The 24,505-nt window shown below is 34.4% G+C and overlaps 1 protein-coding gene across 1 annotated transcript in view; it reads left to right on the top strand.

The window, feature by feature from the left end:
* The window catches only part of CDIN1 (CDAN1 interacting nuclease 1), a 117,669-nt gene that overhangs the window by 50,809 nt on the left and 42,355 nt on the right, over positions 1 to 24,505 (top strand). Inside the window, exons 8-10 of the mRNA XM_088529292.1 lie at positions 2,362 to 2,429; positions 6,984 to 7,049; positions 9,810 to 9,915. Of these exons, the coding sequence (XP_088385418.1) occupies positions 2,362 to 2,429; positions 6,984 to 7,049; positions 9,810 to 9,915 (240 nt within the window). The remainder of the gene's footprint in view (positions 1 to 2,361; positions 2,430 to 6,983; positions 7,050 to 9,809; positions 9,916 to 24,505) is intronic.

Below are 24,505 nucleotides of genomic sequence, written 5' to 3'. Positions count from 1 at the left end.
AAAGTTAGTTTTAAGTGGAATATTTTCAAATGTAAACTAAGTTAGGATTGATTGACTGATTAGTATTTTTTTAATTCTATCTGACATTCAAGTACAGTTCTTTTACTTTCTTGTCTTTTAATGGAAATGGGGCTATCTATAAAAAGGACATTACTTTTGAAGAATGCAGCTTGAGTTTTAGGGGGGATTTTTATTCTCTTTTTTTTCTCTTTTAGCAGTGATGAAATGGTTAATCAGAGTTCCTCATTATCCACTGAGGGTACTGCAGGAGGTCCATACGATACTGAATATTACAGAAAAGTGTATAATTTCTTAGGAATGACACCTGTGACCTAGTATCTGTTAATAATGTCCTGGAGGAGTTGTTCTTTTATTTCAGTCCGCTATTGAAGGAACAATTTCAAAATTGGAGCCTTCTAACGCTGAGCAGACCAGCAAGATAACTCTCCCTCAAGCTGCAGAAAACCCTGGCATAAATCTTTACGTCAAGTTCGGGAAAAGATCTGGATTTCACTCTATAGTTACAGGATAGGAAAGCCATAGTGGCATTTGGAAATGCAAGAATTTTCCATTAGAATTATTTGCTTCATAGCTGCTATCGGCTCAGTCCTGTTGCAATTAACGTTAATGGCAACAGGATAGAGTTCGAACTCTATTTGCCAAAGTGTTTTGCTATTCAACATTAAACACAGCTCTATGAAGTTACACTTTTAAAGGGTTATTGATCATAAAATCTTGTATGCAAAATTTGGCATGTACGATGAAGATATTTTCATGAACAATCTGGATATAGTCTTCCGAAGTGTCATGAGAAAAGGTAATACATATATAAGCTTACTGATAGTTTTTAAGAAATAATTTCCCTGCAGTCGAAAAGGTCCTCCCTGTTCTCTACAGCTTATGGTTCAAATCAGTTTACTCGGTGTATAACAATTTCAGTGAAAATTAATGAGAAGTTCTTTAATCCTTCTTCGGTGAGGAAAAGTTTGGTAATACTTAGCTGAGTGACTATATTATCTGGAAGTATGTTGCTGAATTAGATGTTAATTTTAAGGCACATAAAATAGTTAAAAATCAATTTAAAGTTAAGGTTTTAAAAGCATAATGTCTTCTGAAGGATTGCATATTGATTTTAAATATAACTATCTAATTATATATGCATGGACTAAAGTATGAAGTCAACCTCTTTGTAAATGCCAAGAGGCTATTTTTCAGTAATAGTTCAGATGCTTACGGGAAACTAGGCTGCTGGATTGCATGAGCAGAAAATGGCTTGTGAGGTTATTTACAAGTTTTGCCCCATGGTCATTGCCATACATCAATAATAGGTATTATTATAGACTAAGTCTAAGTGTTTCTGCTTATGGTGCATTATAAATTCTGTTTGCAGCATTTGTCCTACATTTTTGCCATTATTCATTTGACTCCCCCCCCTCTTTTTTTTTGTAATGTAAGTGCTAGGAACAGATGCAGATACAGTTTCATTTTATAAAATATGTGTATATGTATGAAAAGATTGCTTACAATTATAGTTTCTGCTGTTCAGCGTAAAGTGTTGAAAGAAATTAAGCTGTTTACCGTAATGGTAAGACATTCTACAGTTTGCAGAAGTTATTCTAAATAGAATTAGGAATTTAATTGTGTTTAATACATAGTCCTTAATTATGATGATCCATAAGATTCTTCCTGAAAGCTTCCAGAATAGAATTTTGACTTCCAGGCAGATAGAATAAAAATGTTTGATGTGATGACTTCTCCATATTACTAAGAATAGCACATTGGATCAACAGGCTGTCAGTGAAGTGAAAAGGACTTCACTGTAAAATATTATTTCATCCTTCCCTGACATTAGTTCATGCTTCTGAAAAATCAATTAAAAGGATGTTTTGTTACAGTAAGATGTTTCATATGGATTTAGTGCCTATCAATTGCAGAGTATAAAGGAAAAAAAAAACTACTTGTTTCGTTCTTTGCCAAATTAGAGAAATTGATACATGCGTCAGTAGGGAGTAATCTAATAGCTATTTAAGCTCATCTTTTAAGCTCATATTTTATTTTCTGTTCTGGAAAAAGTGAAAACAAGAAAAATACTTTTCTTATTTGTATTGAGCAAATACTCTATAATAAGTCTCAATTTCATAAACTTAATGCTGTATACAATAGCCTTATTTTCAGGAAGTGCTAAATGCATCTGAAAGTCCTTGAAGTATTTCAAAACTTAGTGTTCAAATCATTGATCACTTCTGAAATGAAGATGAGGGACAATAAATTTTATCATGAATGAATCATTTACCTGAGATGTTGTTCTGAATTCTGTTCTTTTACAAAGTAGTCTTTCATTTCTTAACCTAAAACTGTCAGCGCAATTGGGCATGAGCATGAAGTCTTGCTGCGAGAAATGCTTTTGGAAAAGAATCTGTCTTTCATAGGTAAGAAGCTGTAGTAAAGACTAGCCAGTGAATCCTTAACTTCAAAGATTTTCGTGACTGTTTACTTCCAAAAAAAAAAAACCTTCAACATTGTATTAGGAAGTAGAGTAAAAAATGATTCATACTGTACATGATATCTTTTATTGATTTAGGACTGAGCAGGAACTCAGTTACCTAATATGCTATATATACAGCACATGCACAGGCTTGCAATTAATATTTTATAGAATAAGTAGCTGAAAAAAATGCTTTAATATCTGCTGCAGTATTACTTTTGGTGTCATGAGATATTAGCCATAATCTAAGCCTTGTGAGACTTAGGAGGAAGCACAAGAAATATTAGCTGCAAAATGCTTTATGAATTAAAGAACTGCTGGAAGATTCACTCATTCAGTTCTTTGTACAGTTTCTGCTGAATTTTTTGCTTCCTTCCATGACCAGTGCAAGCACTCTTTTCCCAATACCTATACTTAAAGTTATTTTAAAAATTAATTTCTTAGAAAGCGACTTTTTTTTGAGCCTGTACTATATTACTTGTATATAAATACCATTAAAACAATGATTAAAATATTGTTTCTCTTACTGTGATAATAAAGTTATGATGACTTCTTAAATCTTGGATTCCTTGTAATAACAAAATTAAATACTATCTTTTGTTACAGTTCAGTCTTCAACTAAATTCGTATGATTCGGGAATTATACTGGTTTTGCCAGAAAATGATCTCTCCTAAAGTTAGAGTCAGGTTAAGTTTCTGGAAATCTTTAATTCTAAAATTTTGCAAAGATTTGCCCATATATTTAAGGAGCAGAGTTAGTGTGCTCCTTTGCAAGGCTTTAATCTGCAATTGGAAAGGTGATGTTAATGCTAACACGATGCTAGGACCAATAAGTATAGAACAAGCTGCCAAGGAAAGTTATGGAATCGCTTTCAATGAAAACTTTAAGGCTAGACTTGACACTCATCTGTCAAAACTGGCAGGGGATTAATGAAATCAATCCAGTCACAATATAAGGAGAAGAACTAGATGGCTCACTAATGGATTCTCAACCCAACAATTGTCATTTTTTAGCGTTGTGCAAGTTTGTGTTGTGCACAGACCAGATTTAAATTTTAATGATTAATGACCTTTGTTAGGTTTCAAATTCATCTTCAAAATAAGCTTGAAGAAATTTGTGCTCTCAAATCAAAATGTTCAGAACAGGTTAACTTATCAGCATATAAAGATATAAATGAGAGCATTTAATATATGGTTTACATTTTATGTGTACTGAAGTATTGTTTAGTCATGATTTAAGATATGCTAAATTATTATTATTTCTATGCCATCCATCTTTGTTAGGCTGTAAATAAAGACTGAGGTCCCGTGAGTTGAGGGACCAGTTTCTGCCACTTTCCATGTTAGGGCACGACTCCCTAACAAAGGAAATTCTTCAGAAAGAAGAAGGAGTTTCCTGTATTGCTGCATTCACCTACAATGAAAAAGTGTATTCAGTATACTTTGCACCAGTATAATCTTGGGAGCAGTATGAATCAGCCTTTTGGTTCAGAGAGGGGATTTCTCTGTTTCCAGAGCAGCTAGCTTTAGAAGCCTACACATCTTCAGATTCACCCAGCAGCTGTTCGAAAAGCTATACCGTTTTCTTTGCCTTTTAGTTAGATATTGCTATTGAAAGGAAAATGTATGCTGCTTCCCCTCCATCAAAAACACAGTTCTGAAGTTTTCTTTATCATCTTGTCTTAAGATTCGGGTGATCAGTGGAAGAAATCGCTCAAAACAGGCTAACAGCCTGCACTTCATCGTTAGTTCACTTTACCTTATCAAAATGCCAGCAAATTCCAAGTTCTGCTTAAGATCTGACTTCATCTTGTCTTGACTTTGCCTACCCAACTACCTTTCCCCTATTAGGAAACATGTTAGCTATCATGGGAAGGTACGTAACTGATCTTTTTTGGAATCTTCACCTTCTTTGGCTTTCACCATGATGTTCCACCACAGACATAAATTAGAAAACATTCGACATTTTCTCTGATAATCTTAAATGTACAGTTACTGCAGAATGCTTTTCTTATTCATGCAGCAATTCAAAAATATTGATTTCTTTCTTAAATACAAATGCTAGTGTAAGACCAATACTAAGTTAAATTGGAAAATGGAAAAACTATACGTTAGGGCTGTTCCAACTTGAACTTCAAACCTGAGGATAAATAGATGTGCTGTCAAAGCTACTGTGGTCTAGCATCAGGCAGGCCTAAGTCATTCCCTACATCTAAGGGACCTTAAAAGGTCCTTTAAGATGTAAAAAATATCTCTGTGACCTGTGGACCCATTTGAATCATATCTGAGCTACAAAGCTTGAAACTTGTCGGCTTGGGGGAAGAAGGGTGTTACAATAACATGTTCATATAAAAGTTCAAAATAATTGGAAGATGTAGCATACATGCACATATGTTAATGCCAACACATGTGAATAATAAAGATAGTTTAAAAAATATGCTTACCACCATTTTTTGTAGTATATAATGTTACAAGGAACCAAGAGGAAACATTCAGCAAGCGATTCGCAACAAGAAACATTTCTTGGCCAGGGCGTACTTTAAAGTCAGATCAATTCAGATAGATTCTCCCCCCTAGAAAGTCTGGTGAAGAGTATTCAAAGTAATGCAAGTGCAAACTCCAGCTCAGAGACCTGCTGAGTCAGCATGCCAGGAAATGACTGTTCTTACGATTGTCCTCGCTTTTATTGCCTTTTTTAAGGTCATTTCCCTGAATTTGTGATACTAGCCATTCTTAGATGTGATGGAAAAGACAGATTTGTATTGCTGTCTGTACATTCTTAAATAGTGAGAGTTTCAACTTAGATACCTGATCATCTTTTCTAAACCATTTTAAACAATTAAAACCTGGTTATAGTTAAAAAGAGTTAGAGGAAACTGGATTGTTTTTTATTCTTACCAAGATTAAGGAATTGCTTAAGGCATTAATTCATTTTTATTCTATAGCATAAAACTGTCTGTTCATAGGTTGTTTTAAACTAGAGCCTTGTTAACCTAAATATCTTTTATGTATATACCCAATCTAAGTTTGAAAAGAATTACCTACAGGCAAGTCTGACTCAAAATCCAGAAAAGTTTTGATAGCAAACTGTGTGATATAATTGCCACAGCTTTTATTTACAAGATCATGTACTACTATGAAGGAATATTACCAAACTTCAATAGAAGTACTAACAGCTATAAAATAGGATAGTAAATATTGCAGTTTATATTATAAGATGGTACAACTTTTCAAGATTACTGACTTCCAGCTCTAAATAATAGCTCACTATTTTAAAAAAATAAAAAATTATTACATAAGATGTTTATCCTGTGGTGAGAAAGGAGGGGAAAATTGACCTTAGGTATGTTTAAAATATTTTATTTTCTAAAGGTGAATTTCTTATATAAAAGCTGTGAATGTTCTTTATGTTATTAAAATGTTGCTTGGGCTCAAACTGCTGACCTTTCAGGATATGCACAAAGTATTCTAAAACTGAGTTCTGAACATTGGCCATGAAACTACTGTCCTAACCTGATAAATGGATTGGAAATAAGCTACCTAACAGTAAGAATGGGCCATTAATTTTAATCAAAGGTGATGTAGAAAGGCGAATAGGATGCATGACAATGTCAACAGCCCAGTAGGTGTTAAGGGACTACGCGGCCTTACTTGTTACTAGGTTGTGCCATTAGTTGAGGTTGGGTGAAGACAAAAAGCCATGTCTGGAATTGAATGACCAGGTCACTCCAAAATCTAATGGAGAAATGGTGTTTCAGAAATACCAGTATAATAGTATTGGAAATCAAGGACAATACTTCAGAAAATACTGAACACTCTGTGTGTCTTCCTTTTTTTTAGAGCAAGCATCTTTTGTTTGTTTTATCTTCCTTGCTCCATATTATTGTTTCTTGAAATGTTCCTGAAAGCTTTAATATTCGTAAGCAATAGTGTTGTATATATAATGTTAAGAAAAATTCTTAATCTTTGTAGTCTTCAAAATTGGATAAATTCAACATTTTGCAGGCTGCAAGAAAAATTAAAGTTGTGTCTTCTCTCTTCTGATAGATGTCCAACTGGAAAGGAACTGGATTTTTGTTCTTGTTTTTTAACAACTTTTTGTTAGCATTAAAGTAAAATCAAGCGGAAAGTCACATTTTTGATTTTAGTAGGCTTAATCTCAACAAGCTTCTTAATGTGGGGAGACTCTTCTTTCAATCAGCAAATGTACTTCTTTATTTTGATTTTTCGGGAGTTATATAATACTGTATGACAGCTTGAATTAATGATGTTTATAATGAAGACATAAAATGCAGAAATGACAAAGCAGCATTTTTATATCCATGCTTCAGGTTTTCTATGGAAGTTCATTTAATCTGACACAGCATTGCGTGCACAAGAAAGATATGTATGACTGCATTAATAATTCTTCCACTCTTATATAAAAGAAAAATAATTATACTGCTTTCTACTTAATAGGTTCGTTTTATAAACAATAGTTCTTGTTCTCTGTATATAGCTGAAGATCAGCTTCGTGCAAAGGGTTATGACAAAACACCAGACTTTATTTTAGAAGTACCAGTAGGTAAGTCTTTTCAAATATTTTTTTTTAATTTTGTGTAGACATATTATGCTGAAATATTAGTTAGTTAAGACATGAGCAGGTAAAGTATATGATAAGATAATACAATGCCTTATTCTGATTTTACAGAAGTTGACCAGTAGTTGCAAGTTCTAGTTTGCATCACGAAGGTTTGATCATAAGTAGTATTTCTTGATGTTTCCTCATCACTTTTTGCACATCTTTGCATCATCACCCCCGCAAAAAGGCAATAAGTGTCCCCAAAACCCCACTCCTCTTTAACCTACAATGTCTACTGTAATTGTGAACTCTGAAATAATTACAATTATTTTAAATTTCTAGGCCCAGTTAAATTCAAAGCAGTCTTAGAAATAATGCCATTATACCTAAAGGTCATGGAGTAAAAGTTGGTCATTGTGCAGTTATTTTTTTGTCACAGCTTACCATCTAAATAAAACCCTGCAGATGTCTCTTGTTTTTTTGATAGCCTAAATTATAAGAATCAAGAGGATAGAAGTAAGCATAAAGGTCAAGTCGAAGTTCATCTGCATCTTCTGGTCATGAGGTCATGTAAATTGTTAAGGTAATCAGATGACCTAGTAACTGTGCCATGGAAGGAAAAACATCCAAGTTCTCCAAGTATGAGAGATTCTAATTACCTTTTGCAAACTGACTTTCAGCCCAAAAGACTTCTGCCTCTCCTGCTTAGAACACAGCAAGTGTGCCGGTTTGGTTATCAGAGAAAAATAAAAAGGCTGAAAGCACTGAAAGTTAAATTTGTTACTGAAATTTTTTCATAGGATTGACACAGTTGGGATTTTTATCAAGATCATGGATTTTTACAGTGGTGTAGGACATTAAGTACATGCTTTCAGATGTGCAATTCTTGATATACCATCTTTCAACACAGTAAACTCTCATATACAGGATATAACCAACTATGCATACCAGAGCTTTTTCAAAAAATTTTTGAAGAACTTCAGCATCTTGATGTTTTTAAAAAAAAGGGGGAGAGAGAGAAAATGCTTATCATAGTAACTTTAAGAAGTAGTTATATGCACGAAGTAAATAATATCCTTGTAACTGAATTGGTTGTTATTGCCATGGGCTATGGCATTCTGATCTGCAGTTTACTTCTGCTAAGACATACCAAGAGAGTTGTCAATTAATACTTGCTACTTTATTTCCATAACTTTCATCTCTGGAGATTCACAGGAAGCCATCAAGAGTATGAGTGGGGGAGGTTATTTGTGTTATTCAGTTCTGCAGTTAGCAGGGAAGATTATGAAATAGTTTGGACTTCCATGTACAATTTGCATTTGATATACAATATCCACTTTTATAACAGAAACATGTAACATTATGTACCAGCCTTAATAGATGGCTACTTAATGGAAAGCAAATGGGTGGATTTAATTCTTGAGATGTTTGAGAAGGCATTGTGGGAAAAAAACAATAGAATTCTTGGGTTCGTAATATTTTCCTTTTAGGTAGAAGTTTAGAAATAATCCTTTAATATATTTGCATGGATTTGTCACAGTCTCTGAAAATCCATACAGTAATAGTGTGCACTTTCTTCAGATGAATTCAGTCGTTTGAGATTCGCAGGAAATAATTTTCTACATGCTGTCAGATCTGAACTAAGGTCTTTCCTTATATTCTTGTCTTCGTGACTCAATAAATAGCTAGAAAAGGCAAATGTTTGTTAGAAATTTCAACTGACTCCATGATTTATGCCTCAGATGTTATGCTTCCTGGGGTCTAAAGGTATGAGGGGGTGTTGCTGTGTGTGCCCACACAAGTTGGTTGCAGCCAGCAGAGCAAGTATGGCATTGTAGATCTCAGTGTATCAACTTCATGAATATTTACACCCAAAATTCCCAAGTAATTGTAGAGCCAATGCTAAACCGTGAACGGCAAAGAATGGGCATCTGGGGATTCATGCCCTTAGAGCACCTTATCCCCTGTCAGACTGGGACTAGTATAGGCAAATAAAGACTTCAGTAATCCCGCATTAACTTTGTGGAGACTAGATGTTTTTTCTTCTTGTTTTCTTCTGTAAAAATAGATCATCCATCTAGGAGGTGACTCTCCTTTTACAAAAAAAAAGTAGGGGGAGGAATATTAATGCTGCAAATTCTCACCTAGAAAAAACGGGGAGGGACATGAACTAAAGAGCCTTTAGAGAAGCAGAAATTCAGAATCGCTTTTTTGAGAGATGCCTTCTTTTGCCTTACCTCTCCCTGATGAAGCATTGCTGATATTGCAGAAGTATAAAGAACATATATATGTCTAGGATAACCTTTCTTGCTGTTCTCACACATTCCACTCTAGTGTTGCTGAGAAGTTTCTCTCTTCAGCAGCTTGGCTAACTGGCCTTGTTATTCACCAGAAGTCTTCAACTCTTTTTCTGACAACTAGGAAGCAAAGTAAGGAGAAAAATAGGGCGCAATTGCACTTTAGTCTGGTCTCTTTTTCTTTTCATTCTGTTTGAGTTAGAATAAGTGAAAATAGAGGACTCCTAGAATAAGATACAATTAAACTGAAATTAAAATAATTATCCTTTAAAGTATTTTGTGGTAGTTTCCAGAAAATTATCCCATGCACATAATGGAAATATATTTTACAAGTATAGAACTCAGTTGCAAGTATAATTCACGTGGTAATTTGTGGGGGTAAATATGGAGCTCACAAACATAGAACTCTTAAAACCCATTGAATTTGATTTTCAGAGCTCTCTCTTATTTTCTGCTATTGCCCTAGCTGTTGAAGGACATATAATTCATTGGATTGAAAGCAAAGCCTCCTTTGGTGATGAAAGTAGCCACCAAGCCTACTTGCAGGACCAGTTTTGGAGCTACTGGAATAGGTACTTTTCTTTATTTTTTCTTATAGAGAGATAATACTCATTTTAAAAATAACTTACTGAAACAAATAACACCTAGTGGCTTTGGTATTAAGCCATGTGAATAAACTGTAACTAATCTGATATTTTGCATTATATTTATTAGAATGTCACATTGGAATGCTGGAGATTTTATAGGAGCAGTAGATAATAGAATAAATTATTTTGGTGTAGAAGTCGTATTTCAGTTTTTTTAGTACCTGAGCTTGGTACTAAATGTGGAAAATTTGGAACTAAAAATGTGGAAACTTCTGCTGTGATATTTTAGCTATATATGCAGTGTGCCAAATCTGTCATAAAATCTATGCAATCTAGCAGGTGGGCTTTGTACACAGAGAACTGTATTGTTCATTGTCATCGTATCGTATATATTCTGTTATTTGTGCTGTTTATAAAAAATACTTCTCTGCGTATTGTCTGCACTTTACAGTAACACCAAATATTACTTTCCGTTAAAAAAAATAATAGGAGTTGTAGGAATGTTAGAGGAAAAATGTTTTATGCTGGACAGAATTTTTGAGCATGTAGTTTTTGGTAGTATAAAGATTTTTATGGCATTTTTTAAAGATTGTTAAAATAATATTGCCTTCCTCTTAAAAAGGTCCCTATGGTATATATTTGTATGTATTCCCATGGTACCAGAAGCATCCTCACTGATTAGACCACTGTTGTGGTGGACATTTTATGAAGAAAAAATAAAAACTTTTTTTTCCCCAAATCTGACCATCCTATACAAGATCAGAGGAAACAAAAGATTGTGCAAGATACTGAAATGAAATTTAAGATGAATTATATAGTGGAATACAAAGAAGGAGACAGTATTCCCTTGTAAGCTTACTAAAAATTATCAGTGGAGTGAAGGAGAGTTTTGATGAAGGATTTTTAAAAGCACAGGTAAGGAAGTCTGCCCAGTGTTCACAAGAGAGTTTCAATGAAATTTGAAGGACGCTGTGGAAGATGGCACGAGCATGCTGGAGCATGCAACTAATAGCGCATGCTGACATCAGTGGCCAAACCGTGGCCATCAATCAATGTTTTAGTCAATGTTTTAGGTCATGTGTGAAAAAGACAAGGTGGAAATTGCCAGCCTTAGCTTGGGAAATACCTTAGCAGGCTTCTGTCTGAGGCAGCAGGGGAAGGAAGTGGATAGATCTTAAGAATAAAATGGTCAGAGTGCAGAATTAGATTTTGCAGCAAGCTACTTCATCGACTGGAGAAGAGCCAGCTATTTCACAGTTTAGAAAGGGTGGGTTACAGAACTGGAATCTAGGTTATGGGAACCTCAGCAAGACAGCAAGACTGTCAGTTGTTGAGCAAAATTACTGTACTACAGAAAAATTATAGGAAAGAATTTATGACACAAATAACCAGAGTACATGACTTAGGGGGTAAAAAAAAGTGAGTAAATGCGAGTATAGAGCGCTATCTAGGGAAACAGCGCCAAGATGCTGATAGATGTGGTGCTGAAGTAGCACTAAAGGCTAGGCAAGAAGAGATGGAGCTGCCTAGGTGGGAGAAGGCCATTTGATGTGCTCTCTATAATATTTTCTGAAGAGAAAAGGCAACACTGGGAGGACTAAAGTTATATCAGGGAACACCGGTTCCTAAAAGTTAATTTTAGTGTATAGTATGGGCATGAAGATACTCACAAGGTATGGGATGAGAAGTGTTGAAAGCTAAGTAGGCAAATGAAATTGGGCTGATGCATTTATTGGTTTGAAGGAAAATTGTCAGTATAAAGTCTAAGCTTTTCTTTCTGAATTTTGTACTGAACAAAATGTTTCCTCACTTTTGGTTTGAGCTAGGAAGGGCAATATCCTTCAGAGTCTACCATTTGAACCTGACTTTTCCAAAGAAACTTACCTTATGCCTATATCAGTCAACAAAAACCCGGGCAAACTTCTTTTTACTTGTTCCAATGTAGTAATTGATGCTCAAAATACAAAAACAGATTATCATCTCTCAGCGACCTATTAGTCAAGTAAGTTGCTGTTACTTGTTGTTATGTTACTAAATGTTACTAAAGCTAGATTGAATTGACAGACGGGTCAATAATTGTAATTAGTTTTCAGATTTTTCCCAGTATTTTCTTATAGTATTAAAAACAATTATTAAAAAATGTTCTTTGTTATATATCTAATTACTTTAAATGAATATAATGAAAAATAGAAATTCCATTAATGAGATTTGTTACTCCCTAAATCCAGAATTTAATCATAGTTTAGCACTGGAAATTAGGCAGATTTCTTTTGTTTGTGTTTTGTTTCATTTTTGGTTTGTTTGTTTGTTTGTTTTGTAAGGATCAAAACATCTTAGTCTTAATCTTGGTACCACTAGACCAAACAAACAATATCATAGCATCTTCTGAAGTGAGTTCTTAATCACTGTAGCTACTTCTAATTTAATGATAGTTGGGTTAATGAACAGCTGTTGACAGATTAGGTTGCATCCAGTTGACATAATCAACATTGCTTGCTCTCCCAAACTATTTATAAAAAAAGATATAATAGCTACCCAAAATGTGAATCAGTTTTGAATGATATAATGAATGAGCTTATTGTGCAAGGATCTTTGAGATGAGAATATACTTCCTAGTTGGTTCAACTGTACCTGTGCCATCACCTTTCCTCTTTGGAAGGCATATGGATGATCTGGAGAAAGGGAATTGGGTCATCATGGAGACATCATGACACTATAGTTTAGGTTTCTGTAAGCCTGAACTATTAGTTGAACTTAAAGCTGAGTTGAAACTGGACAGGGAACTCTTAATATCGCCTGTTAGATGTAGATAGAAATCCATGTCTAGATAATTTGAAGGAATGGATAGGCTTTAGACCTTTTCCATTGAGATTTTTGCTTGTTTGTTTTCCAGAAAAGTAGGGATGAGACTGAAAAAGTTCCTTTTTTTTTTTTGGATCTATTGCAGATACAAGCTTAATTCTGCACACAATCTGACTGAAAGTTTTTGAGCATAGCCGTGGTTTCTTTGCTCCAATATTTATGTTTCATTAAATCCTGTACTCTGCGCTAACTAAATCTGAGAGTATCGTAAATTGGCCTATAGTGACAGGAAAGAAATGGCACTTTCTCACTTAACAGAACAGCTCCCTAGATGCAGTCAACCATGTCTGTTCACCTCAGTGCAAAAGAACACCTTTTTATTACTCTGAGTTCTGCAGGGACAGCTTAGCAAGGTTTTTTATGGCTCATACATCAATGGTATTGTTAAGCAATTTTCAATTGCAGTGCTACACTGCAACCTCATCTTCAAATTAAGCTTCCCATTAAAAATGTACAAACCATACCCTGTCAGTGGGTTTGCACAGTTGTAACTCAAGGCACTGTTTAGATACTAGGAGCTTTCACTACTAATGAAGAAACAAGAAGAAGCGACTTTTGCTTTGAGTATTATAGGATTGATTTTGCAGAGGAATCTTTAGAATAATAATAATAATAAACTGTTTTATCTTTTGGAAGAACTTACCCTAAAATGATTCACATAGTTGCAGGATCCTTTCGCTCAGTGTGTTCCTCCCAAGCAGTGGGAGCCCAGCTGCGCAGGGCTGTGTCTGTCTCTGCTGCTGTGGGGACAAGATAACTGCATGTGCAAAGCATAGTTGATTTGTGCACTTCTTTTTCATTGTTCACTGACAAACATTGATGGGTTTTTGTAACCATCAGGATAAAAACTGCTAAGTATGAACAGGAAGTGAGACAGATTTGCACTTTAAAAAGGGGTCTGAAAACAAGTTGTAAAATATTCCAGCATTTAAAGCAATACTGCTGCTTCTTTGTTTTTTCCCCTAGTGTGTAATTTCATCTTTTTTTCCGACTTAAATTAAAAATTGGAGTCCCAGCTGTAAAAGTATGTTAATCCGAGCTGATAGGCATGGCTGCTACTTTCTAAGAGGTATATAGAGATCAACAACAGACAGTTTAAATACTAATTAGTGAGTGTACTGTCAATGACTTGCTGTAAGAAGATATAAACTCAAATGCAGCAATTTACTTTTTCTGTTCTCTGCAAGTCTGGCTAAGGCATATGTACACTCTGGAATATAATTTCTGGAGGGTCCCAGGAGAAAGCTCAATGCTGTTATTAGCTAGAAAAAAACTTCACTATATATGAGGGAGACCACAGCAAAATGTCGTATTTGACACTGATATTAGACTAATGGTAATTTCACATAATGAGAGAGAAGCATTTCATCTTCTGCTTTTGCATAAGGATAGTAAGTCATCCCTCTACTAATTTCCTTCCCCCCTTTTTCTTGTAATGTTGTGTGCTTCTACTCTTTGAAAGAAGAAATAAAAGAGCAGGTTTGTCATAAGTAATTTTAAAGTGGTACACATATTTTTAGAAACCTAAATTCATTATTAAATGAGTTATTAATTAATACATTGCCTGAACTTGAGACTTCTGTTTATAACTAACAGTTGTAATAATAAAATTACAACAATGTCCTATTGAATTATGAAGTGTTCCAGATAAATAGCAAAGCAAAAATCATATAAGATTCCATTTCAGTCAGAAACATAGCTGATGTGGTTTTATTTTGGGGGCTATTTTGTGTGAGAGCATTTGTTGTTGGCTAAAAGGATGAATCATATGTGAGCAAAGACTGAATTAGTACATGAAAAAATGCACTTTTTTTTCTCTATTCAGCTATTTTAAAAGGTTTAACATACGCCACTGTGAAGATTATTTAAGTAATAATTGTTGTGTAGTTGTAGATGGTACGGGAAGAGAGGGAATTATACTGTGCATTTACAGATGTCTGTTCTGTCTGTAACAACATCAATGTTCGCCGACTGCAAGTGGTTTAAAAAGTTGTACCAGTAAGTTGAAAGCCAGTAGTTTAACAACTTGACTTGGAGGAAACCTTGGGAGTTGCATTTGTCAAGTGGCTAGGAAAACTGTTCATGCATACCCAGTATCCGAAGCTTCATTGGCAGCCAAACATAAAGAACTGAAAGGTCATTCTTCTTCTTGCAGCGTGATGGTTTGTTGACATATTTTGACACACTGGTACAATGCTGAAAGGTTCTGACCTTACTGCAACACAGAGGGACTTAGGGTTTGTGTAGCTATCTAGTGCTCCTCGAATCTCACGCACGCTGACTTCTGCTGTGCTTCTGTCTCCCTCCCTCCTTACTCCAATTAGTAGAGCAGGGTTAAACGAGATCTTTATTCAGTGACACCTGAACAGTATCAAAATGAACATGTAGTTGATGCAATTTTTTTTTTTTTAACTTCAGCTCCAAGGTAATTTTTTAATATTTCACCAATGGTTTCACCTTTAACAAAGTCATTCAGCAATAGACCATGAAGACATTTCTTGTGGAAACCATAGCTCATGGCTAACATTGCTATAATGTTAATTGTTTTTATGATCACTTTTGTCTTTTATTTTGTATCAAATTTCAGTTTGTCAAAGCAAACAACAGAGCACCCTGTGTACATACTAGCATTTACGTCTGAATGATTTATGTTAATTAAATATACATTTTAATGCTTTTTTCCTAACTGTATTCAATATGGACATTAAATTGCATTTTTTATTATAAATTTCTTCTGGTACTTAAACCTGTTTTACCACTAGATTTCTACATTCTCATTTTAAAAAGTGAAGCACTGTATAGCTTTCTTTAAATTTTTTTTTAATGTTTTTTCTATACTGTCTCAAACATTGTCATGTCACAAGAGACTTGCACGTACTGCAGATAGAGCATTTTCAGCCTCCGCCTACATTACTGCTAGGCTTCAGCTCCAATTTCCCTGGTATTTCTCATTCAGATTAGACAAGCATCTAAGTTTATGTACGATAAGAGCTGACAGCATGGATGCTGCTACGCTTGCCAAGGGCCTGGTTGCAGACACTCCACTATGTCAAAGAATGTCAACCCCCCACAGACCTTACCTTTCAGAATTCCTTGTAATTTTTAATTGACATTTACATCTGACATTTTCAATGTATTTCTTATTGTTTAGGCTTTATCTGCCTAGTAATAGTTAGAACCAAAGCAAAATTAAAAGAATCCTTTCCTATAAACTATGTGTGTTTTTTTTTATTTATTTAACAAGGTCAAGTTGCTGGGCTGAAACTCAAAAATGAGCAGCTCCCTCTTCCTTCATGTAATTCTGTAATTGCTAGTCTAATCCATTTCAAATGACAGTTTGGGAAGTAGGAGTATAAAAGCAAATTTAACTCCTAGTACTAATGAGCAAAGCACAATTGTATTATTATTGTTCTATATTTTGTGCAGAAAGGATACGCTGATTTCCAGGAAGATTTCAAGAATACTAACGGGGATTTTCTTTTGAGTCTGGTGTTGAATATTAAAATTTATGTCTTTGTACCTGTATAGATCCTACATATACATGCAAACAACATAACATCCGACTGATATGAAGCTGACAAATAGATAGTTTAGTTGTTTGTTGAAGAGCGCATTGTACTCTCTAGCTTTCAGAAATCACAAGTTTTTCATTTGCTTTTAAATATTAAAAGCCTTATAAATTAATATGAGCATAATTATCTATCTATTAAAAGTTAGAATGAAGGGCCGGAGTTGATCATAAATGTCACAAAGCAAAGAAATAGAAGCAGCATTTTGTCACAAATAATGCTGCTTTTCTTCTAATTAGTTAATTTACATTTTACAAATTAAGGGCAAATTCAGACAGAAGATAATCTAGTAGCATATCATAGCTTTACTGACCTGTATTTGTATCTGCCAAATTTAAGTTAATTAGAAATGTAGATGCTGTTTGTTTTATCTGTCAAAAAGCTCATCTTAAAAAAAAAATCGAGACACACTTTTTCCCCCCAACATTTATCATCTAAATAATAGTCTTGCCAAGATGGCAGCCTCATAATAAACTCTTTTCAGTGGAGCGATGGGTAATGAAGCTTGCTTGTGAAGGCAGCGAAAAATGTTGTCTAGCCAAATGTGTGAATATGATGGCTAGAGAATCAGTGGACTTTCTCACTCATCAATCTTTTTAGTAGCCTCTTATACATCTGAATATTTTGATAGATGATCTAATAATTGAGTTATCTATCTTTCTAACTATCGGAGTTGCATAAAAATTATTTTCACATGCTATTGAATATTAAATATATTGGGCATCTAGTAAATTTTTCAAAAAAGAGCCAAGAGGTGGAGGAATTTAGCTATGTCATAAGCATCCCATAATATATTAAAGGATAAACTGCTATATCTAGAATAAAAAACTATTTGTATTAATACAAGAAAAAAGTAAATAATGTCAAAAGCCAATTATAGGTAGTATTCACAGCAAATAAGGCATGTGAAAACAAGAGACCGGCTAGGCTAGTAAACAATCTAGGTGCAATTTAAGGTATAAAATGAGTAGATTTGATTGTCCCTGCCTGTGTAATGGGTAGGAGTCACATTTGATGTTACACAAATTCCCTGTGTGTAGGAATTCTTGACTTAGGCACAGAGAAATACAGTGTCCGTGTGGACTCCCAAATTACCTCTCTGCCTCTGTGAGGGTAATTTCTTTTGATTAAAGATGAACCTGAGAAATATATATTGAAACTGCCTGAATTTTGTTTACTCTATGAGATTCTACAGTGTGCATTTGTGTTTCTGGAGCACAAGAATGTCCTTTCCTGGGACAATAATTCTCTGTCTTGCATTAAAGAAGACACTCAGGATATATGGATAAGTTGCATTAAGCACTTCATCAGTTGACTAGGGCTTCTGAGCAGTAGTGCAAAATGATTGCTGGTGTTGGCTTAATTTTAAAAAAACACTACAGTTCAAACGGATGTGCATTTCTGCTGAAAGGATCAAATAAGAAGGATTTTAATAATAATAAAAATAATATGTTTTATTCAGATGCAGTTTTCCCCCAGTGTCACCGGTTGCATTTATATTCCATCTCATGCTGTTATATACATTATAAAATCTTCCTTCTTTTAAAAGCTCTTGAAAAGTCTATGTAGAGGACTCAAATTTTAAAAATAGTTTCTCTCTCTGGTTTAGCACTTCTTCATTTCTCAGTAGTATATTTGTGGGTTTCATAACTAAAGCAAGGTAGAAACAGTATGCTGTATGAATATTTCTGCAGTTAGTGACTTTTCTGTGTTAAGAACAAGTGATGGGGCTCCTTTCTGAGCATGTCAGAAGTTGTTGACTCATAGCAGAATTGTATCAGAGAAGTTAGGAGAGAGATTTGCTTTCTAGTTGCTGCCCGCTTATGGGAGAAAGAAAGAAGGAAGGAAGGAAAAGCAAGCACAAGTCAGCAAGGTTTCAAGGAGCTGGATGTTATCATGGTCTGCCAAGTACTTTGTGAAGATACCATGGGCCCCATTGGGCTTTGCCACCATGCACAGATCTAGCACTCAAACAAAGGCTTGGCTCTCCCAGCAGCAGCTGCAGCCCTCTTGCTTAGTAAGCAAAGCTCCTGATGCTGGGGAGTTCTTGGGAAATGTGCCTAACTATTTGGATATGTTTTAGGTACATGGGAAGCAAGACACTGAAACAAGATGACTTTGAGCATCAAAAGTGTAAGAGCCCAAAATAAAAAAGCTGGTTCTGAAGCTCCACTCCATTTAGGGGGCATTCCACCTAAACTGTTTTTTTGATTTCAGTAACGTGCTTACATTTATTTTATGCAACTCTTAAATGACAGAACTGTAATTCCACATAAGCATAGCTTAAACCTAGAGATAAGGCGGTAGGAAACAATTACAAAATTACAAAAGGAAAAAAAAAAAAGGGAAAATAATTTGCTCTGATGACTTTGGGAGTTTTTAAATTACAAAGCTAAAATTGCTTATAAATAATAAATTATTCTGGACTTAATCAAAGCCAGGATTCTCTTTTTTTTTGCTGTATGTGGCTTCTTTGGACCTTAGGTAAATTGGCAGTTATTCTAATTACTATCTGTAGCCTGTCTCCTTAGGAACATACCAAGCTCAATATATCATATGCAGTGTGTTGTATAAACATGTATATACTTGTGTGTATAATTTTAGAATGTTAGTATCTTATTTGGGAAAGGGATCTTTTTTTCCCTCCCTAATCAAAATAGCAAACATCTGTGTTCCTTCTGGTTTGTCATTTGATTAGCATGCCCTCATCCATCACTATTCTTTGATATGAACATCAAGAAGTCATGTCCTTTTGTTTTAAATGATAAATATGCCTTTGTCTTGAATACTCATAGGCATTCCAGGATTTACATCTGAATCGTCAAAGTGTAACTGCATAGCTTCTCTGATGTGTGACATTATTAGTGAAATAAAGAACTTTTAATTTGTCATGGATAGGCCTTAGACATTGACGTTACAAGGCTGTTAGCTGTGATTCTGAAAAAAAGTTGTCCTTCACCCACTGTTTTTCTAAGATTTGTCTTTTATTAACGAGAGACGATCTGCCGCAGGAGAGCCTCTGCGGACGTTCCTGTGTGCGTGGTCCGAGCCTGTCTCTTCAGGTTTCATTATTTAGGTCTGATGTCTAGTTAGCTCTTATCAAAACTAATACCATCTGAAGTACCAGGCTTCCAGTGGTCACACAAGTAACATGAAGGTTTCTTCAACCTGACTAATATTATCAAAGACAGTATCTCTTTAAACTCGAGCTTTGTTTCGGTGTCTGTATCAATTACATCTTGCAGAGGCATTTCCTTGAACGTTTCACTGCTGTTTTTTGTACATGAAATACATCTGAATTAAATGGCATTTTGTATATTTTTAATTTAAAATAGTGAAATATACATTTCACATAACTCTTAGTGTACGTTGATGCCACTAAAACATAAACTACCATTGTATTACTCCTTAATACAGTACAGTAAGTTAGAATGTTTTTGAAATAAGACACCTAGATGGATTTTTATCAGCTACTCAGAAAGAGATCGCCTGAGTGTCATGCAGATATGTAATTTAATTTTAATTTCTAGAGAAAGGAAGTGTTCCGTGAAATCTTTGGGTTCACTTACTCATGATAAAACATTATTTCCTCTATTTCTTTTGTGATATTGCTTTTACTGTGTTCTTTATTTGTTCTCATGGTTAAATTCATATCACATGCTAAGTGCTATAATACTGAGATTAGAGTCTTAGAAAGTTGCAGCATGGTTCAGACAAGAGACTAGTGAAGGATCCCACAAAATTATTGTGAGGCAGTGATCATGATCATCTTACAATTTGCAATATTTTCCATTACATATGTAAAATATTGCAATATTTTGCTCTTTCAATTTTCTTCGTGTAATTGGGAGTATTGATTTGATCAAAATTTCTGTTTATAAGTTAATATAAAATAAATTGATCATATTATTTTGCTGACTTCTCTCCGCTGAAAAATTTTATGCCACTTTATTTGGAATGTTTTACTTGATTTCAAAATAGTGAAAAGTATACATGTTTCAGGCTCACTTTCCGTAGAATAGTCATTCTGAAAGTACGGTCTCATTTCTCCATTTCAAAAGAAGAAATGTCTTATACATGCTTTGCAGCACAGCCCAATATACAAAGTGAGATTTCTGTGGCCTGTGAGGAATGCGTGTGAGTTTTTGAGACACTGAAGCTGTAACCCAACTTGAAGAAGACAATGATGGCACTGAGCTTCTGTCCAGAGTTAATCAGCTGCAGAATTTGTAAACTGCATATGTGTCAAAGTTGAAAATGTTAGCACTCTGATAGAAGCTTGAAAAGGTTAGACCTGATAAAAGCCATCAGCAGTTAAAGAAAGTGATTTATGAGAATGTAATGACACAAAATGCCTCATTTATCACTCACATATAGATAGGTTAAGGTTTCTGTGTCATACTTTAAAAACTTGACCACTTAGAATTGTCAAAATAGGTACTTAATTGCCCATCATACATTTCAGTTTGAATTTCCTTTGCTTCAATTTTGATAACTTTACTGTTGTACTTCTCATATGGTTCTTTTTAGTCATTCATATTTCATACGTACTTCATATTTGTTTCAAATTGTTAGTTCAGTACTCAATAGAATTTTATTAGGTAAAGCTGTTGATTTGAGTATTATCCAGATATTTACTTGATTTGCAGTTTAATTTAGCCTAACTTTAAGGAAAATAACTGAATGTTTCATTTATTTTAAGCCACTAATTGTCTTCAAGAGCTTACGGCTCTCTTACTCAATCCTTATATTTCTTCTCCAAACTGAAACACAAGATTTAAAAGTGAGATCCATCAATCGGTTTCCAGTTCCTGTTACTTGAGTTACTGTTTAGCACAACGCAAATTAAATTTAATGAAAAACTAACTAGTACTGTTAAATGATTCTGAAACAAAAATGTTAGGAGAAATACACAGCAGTGTACTTTTGTTCTTGCAGCAAGGAAGTCCTATAGATACGTATTTTTTTTAAGGGTCCGTAGTATCATCAGAATGCTGAACAAAGTAAATGCACTCATAGGTAAACTCTCATTAGGGAATTATGTTTAAGGACATATTTGTAAAATAAGGCAAGCATTTCATAAACATTGTGTTTATGAACACAATGTCTGTGAACTTGACAGATTCAGCTGCAGATAGAAACAGTATAAGATTAAAGTTTGAAGTGTTTTTTTTTCTTTAGCTGCTTATCTTTTTTTTTAACCTGTCTCGATCTCTTACTCCTTGATTTTACACAGAAAGTCTAAAAAGAATAGTTTTAATTTTAACAACAAAAAACTTACCTTTTTGTAAGCTTCCACAATTTACGGCCCCAGTTGTGTAGCATTCTGTTTGTTCAGCGATGACCTTCCAGGTTCGATTTAGAAAGAAGTCAGAAGCATTTGTCATGTCCGCTCGGTCTTGTCCAGAGGTACCTATTGTAATTATAAAGGACTAATAAGGTTGTTTATAATATAACAGTCTGACAATGCTAAAAAAAAAATCTTCTGAAGAGCAACTTTTTGTCTTTTTCCTCTCTATTTTGAGGAAAAGAAGTGTAATCTTTTTGCTTTATGCTGTACTGTATCTTTTCAACATTTTGTTGAGGCAGCATAAAGAATTCCTGCCTCAGAAACTTGATTTAGTTTTAGATGAGAAGTATGACTTGCTCATTATTAATAACTTCTTGGAAAAACTTAATAATGGTGTTCCTATGATACCATTGTATTTTTCACCCTATATTCAATGGCATATAGAAAGGATATTGTATATAGAAACATATAATTTCTTTCACTACATGAAAAAACCCTATACGTCTGTGTTGCACAAATGTATGATATGTGGATATCATGAATTCTATTCTGTAGAAAAGTCCGATTCAATTGTTTAACCATTAATAGCCATTAATGAAATACTGCTGGTATTTTACATATATCAGATGTTTTTTACAATCAATTTATTACGTTAATTTTTTTGTTCATATGCCTTTTCCTGCTTCCTCTCACTCCCTCATTTCATCATCTCCAGAAATACTTCTTTTTATACATATATAAGTATATATATATGTAAATATTTAAAGTAAATGAAAACATACTAAAACCAATGGAAACTGAGTGTTTGACAGAAATGTTTACCTCTCTTGTAGGTATCTTACAACACCGCAGTGTGGTCAGACTTCTATACATCATTTAAATACCCTCAGACAGCAAAAGCAGAATCTTGGCAATCTTATCATGTGATTTCAAGAAGGCTTTTTTTTTTCATCTCTAAAATTGAGACAAATTTATGTTGTACATATTTATGGTTGCTAAACTCGAAATTGTCTCATTTCATTAATTTTTAACATTGTACTTTCTTAACTGCTCTGAGAAAATGTATTAAAATGCCTTAATTATAGGGCAAGAAGAAGAGAAAGCACAAGTCTCTTAGCATATGATCTTTCAATTGTTCACTAAAGGATAAAGAGGGCATTCAAGCGTGGTTTAGATAACTGTCAGCAATAATAAAATGCAAGGTAGTTTGTAGAGCCTTTAAAGACCTTTCGGGGAAATAGATATAATTAAAAAATAAAACATTTTTCATATCAAAGAAATCCAAAATCTTATAAAATTTCAAATTGTTACTACAGTAAGAGTAATGTATGTTTCCAAGGAGAAAAAAAAATTGTGAAAATATTCTGCTGTCTGCACAGCAATGGTGGTTTTCTTTATGTAGCTCTATGTTCTTTAGCTTTTAACATATAGATAGCAGATAGAAAGATTTCAGGTTTTCTTAGTTTATTTTATGTCTTTTTAATTTGTTACATACTTTCAATTATTTTTTAACAAGGTTAACAGTTAGCTGGGTAACATAAATTGTGATGTAAAAATGTCACAGTTGGTCACAGAACAATACAAATGGCATACTCTTATAGAAGATCATTTGCCTTTTTTGCCTTTATTTTTTTTTTTCCGTATTGTGTAAGTATGTAGCGTTGTTCTGCTTAAAGGTCCTTCACCACATCTGCATTGCTAGGGATCCTGAGGCTTCAGGACTTAGGACTGCCCCAGATAAGGGGGCTGCGTATGTGGCATGCCTGTTTCTGAGAAGGAAGTGCCCAACCTGAAGTTGTCACCAGACTCCCTCCTGTTTGCAGTTGGTTGTGACCCTTTCTTCACCTTCACCCTGCTTGGTGTGACAGGGCTCGTAGGTGTGATGAGCTTTCTGTGCAATGTACGCTCATGTTCTCTGGCCTGCAGCTCTTGGGCTCCTACCAAATCGCTTCAGTTCTAATCACTTCTATTGGACTTGCAATGATTCAGGTCAAAATTGGGTTCTGCTCTTCTTTTTTTTTTTCCTTTTTTTTTTTTTTTTTTTTGCTATTACTGGTTTATTTTCTTTCCCTGAACTTTTGTGTAGTTGGTTTTTAACACTTTTTAGGCTATTAGAGTTTCTGTGTGTCATACCAGAGATGTCTGAGTTTCAGTGGCAATTTATGTGACTTGATAAGCACGGTAAGTGCTCACTGAATAAAAATATCTACAGTGCAATATTTTAATTTTTGTCAAAGTAGTTTTTACTCTTGTCTGTGCAAGGAGGTTAGTCTACTTTTTTTTTCTATTTTCTTTTGTTAAAAATCATAGTCACTGCCTCTAAGGAACTCTCCTTTCTGATAACATCTATTAAGAAGAACTAACATTTGGTATCACTGCTTGAAAATCCAACATTCAAGAGAAAAATGTGCACATGTATTATCAGAGGTCTGAACGATTAATCCAACTTCTTGTAGAGCAGGCTGTAACTCCTTAAGCGTTTGCCCAGTACTTAGCACATCAAGCCTCAAGCATGCTGAAGGTTTAATAATGCAAATAATAAGAAGAACAGTTAGAATTATAGTCTTTATTATGCTTTCTGAATCGTAGGAACAGTGACTGTCGTGCTTTCTCCTTTAGATACAGGACATGGTAGAAAGTAGTGGCTATAAATTGAAAGATGGGAGTTTTAATCTTTTCCATCATTGATCTCTTTGGTACTGCCAGGCAAATTACTTGATGCTTCTATGTGTAAAATTCTCTATCTGCAGAAGCTTGATACTGCAAGGTCGGACTTACAGCTGATAAAGTGTTTTCTTAAAACTCAGGGTAAAATGCAGTACAGTTATGGATGCGTGATATACTCTGTTATGAA

This window comes from Tinamus guttatus, unplaced genomic scaffold (genome assembly GCF_059628265.1).
Source record: "Tinamus guttatus ecotype Peru unplaced genomic scaffold, ASM5962826v1 Tinamus_guttatus_pri_ptg000327l, whole genome shotgun sequence".
Classification (NCBI taxonomy): Eukaryota; Metazoa; Chordata; class Aves; order Tinamiformes; family Tinamidae; genus Tinamus; species Tinamus guttatus.
The sequence above is the reverse complement of the archived record's forward strand: the minus strand, read 5'-3'. Positions and strand labels throughout refer to the sequence as shown.